The sequence below is a fragment of the Octopus bimaculoides genome, chromosome 5 (assembly GCF_001194135.2).
Source record: "Octopus bimaculoides isolate UCB-OBI-ISO-001 chromosome 5, ASM119413v2, whole genome shotgun sequence".
In the NCBI taxonomy this organism is placed as follows: Eukaryota; Metazoa; Mollusca; class Cephalopoda; order Octopoda; family Octopodidae; genus Octopus; species Octopus bimaculoides.
The window spans coordinates 108,676,687-108,678,767 of NC_068985.1; the positions used below are offsets into that span (position 1 = coordinate 108,676,687).

The 2,081-nt window shown below is 33.7% G+C and overlaps 1 protein-coding gene across 1 annotated transcript; it reads right to left on the bottom strand.

The window, feature by feature from the left end:
* Positions 1-473: 473 nt before the first annotated feature.
* LOC128247878 (uncharacterized) lies at positions 474-869 on the bottom strand. The gene has a single exon (XM_052968098.1). It carries the CDS (start codon positions 867-869, stop codon positions 474-476), a length of 396 nt encoding a protein of 131 aa, XP_052824058.1.
* Positions 870-2,081: the final 1,212 nt, after the last annotated feature.

The following is a 2,081-nucleotide window of genomic DNA, read 5'->3' on the forward strand; positions in this document are numbered from 1 at the left end:
CACACATGTTGATTGTGAATTTTTCCGCCGATATCCAACGACCTAAATATCAGACAACCAACGTAGGTACTTTGTTTTTAATAGTAAATACTTGGGTAGGATCAGTCACAGATTTTGAAAGAGCTGATTCCATAAAATTGATGCAAATATTTGACACAAATTCAATGAAGTAAATGCCTTAGAACACCTTTGCTTCCCATTTTACTTCTTTGGATACCCTACCCATTTAATGCTTCAAAAATTCTATTGTATTTTATAGTCAAAGATTATTAGCACCCGTGTAAAAATTGTAAAAATATTTTTGTACTGTAGGCTTATAACTAATTTCTTGTGCATAAACCTGAACAACAAACTGAATTCTATTGGAAATGAATATTCACAACTAAACTGAGTCATAAATATACAAGGTCAAATTTATTAAAGACGATAGTACTTTAGTGTTACTTTAATTAGTGCAAGCCTCTCGGTTGGTGTTACTCAGCTAGTTTTGCAATATTTTCCTCCAACGTTGTCAAAGATATTCGAAGATCACCTGTTTCTACGATGTCGATTTGATTAATAGCTTTTGACATTATGCTAGTGACATGGCAGAAACCAGATTCAACAAGGTAAGATAAAAGAAAAGCAGTAAAGTACAATTGCGCTCCCTCCCAGAGTGGTGGATACTTTGTAGCAGTGTCGTTACTTTTCCATACATTATGTTCTCCATCTTTAAATCCTGCTTGAAATATTTCATCACTCTGTAATTCAATAGGATTCTCCTGCAAACAGATATCTGCACCAGCAACATTAACTTCAAAAGAAAATGTCACCCAACGTGGTATATCTAACCCCCAGCAGGTCACTAAACCGAGCTTACATATCAACATTCAAGTTTTTCAAATGTTCAGCATACAGTACAAGGTCATCATAGTGTTGATTACTATGAATTGACAGTAAACTAGGAAATTGTAATAATGCACAACATACAATAATCATTTTCTAGAGCTGTACTTTCTCTAGAAAAGCAGTAATAGCTCTTTTGGCGGACATGAGATTAAAGTTTTCGCCCTACAGCTATTTATTAATCAAATTAATGTTATCAAATATATCTGATAAATAAGATATATCACATTTAACTGAATTGTTTCTATTGTTATTCTGTCTGATCTCCGAATGGATTTGAAGCTTTGCTGACTTCATTTGGCAAATCATTTGACAGTACATCCATACATATGAGGCGCAGTGGTTTCGCTTCATTTTGTAGCGATAGAATAAAACCGTAAGACAGATATTCAATGGAATGCTGTCGGCATTTCCGCTTAGTCGCAGGGGCGAAAATCTGGTTCAAGCGCGCCCATATAAGCCCTCATAACTTATTTATTTTTTGGAATTTTCAGGAACTTTTTGTGAATTTGTCTTTTATACATGGGAATTTATAAGATTATGTAAATAATATTTTTGTATGTGATTTAAGGGCAGTTTAGCTGTTGTTTTTAACACATCCCACAACCACCTGATACCTTCCTCGTTTCTTTGTAACTCTGATATGTACTGATGTTTTACAAGATGATCCATTGCTGGAATTTAAGCTGCAAATTCTGAGTGTCTATTTTAAACTCTGATATTGAAAAAAAAATCGAAAATCGAGAAATTTTAGGATTTATGGGGTTTAAGAAAATTAAAAAATTGTGGGGTTTTTTTTGTTGCTTAATCTCTGTCCGTAGAACACAAATTCGCAAAAATTTTCTGAAAATTACTAGAAAGAAAAGAAAAATATAGACTTATATGGGGTGCTTAAGCCAGAATTCTACAAACCGATGCAAATGACGGTAGATAACACGGATATTATATTTATCAGTAATGGATAAAGACAATTGTAACTTTCTTTTCTTAGAACATATGTTAAAATACCAGTTATAGAAGATATGAAAACTTTCTTACCTTTACCCTAGAAAACTAACAAACTCGGAGATCAGTCTTGCGGAAACATTTCTAAGTCTACTTGTTCCTAAGAGCAGAATGAGAAATCTGTCTGTCTCTCCCTCTCCCTCTCTCTCTCTCTCTCTCTCTCTCTCTCTCTCTCTCTCTATATATATATA

Bases quoted from the DNA above. Each gene is read 5' to 3' on its own strand.
- LOC128247878 (XM_052968098.1), bottom strand. From the start codon at position 869: ATGTTGATATGTAAGCTCGGTTTAGTGACCTGCTGGGGGTTAGATATA.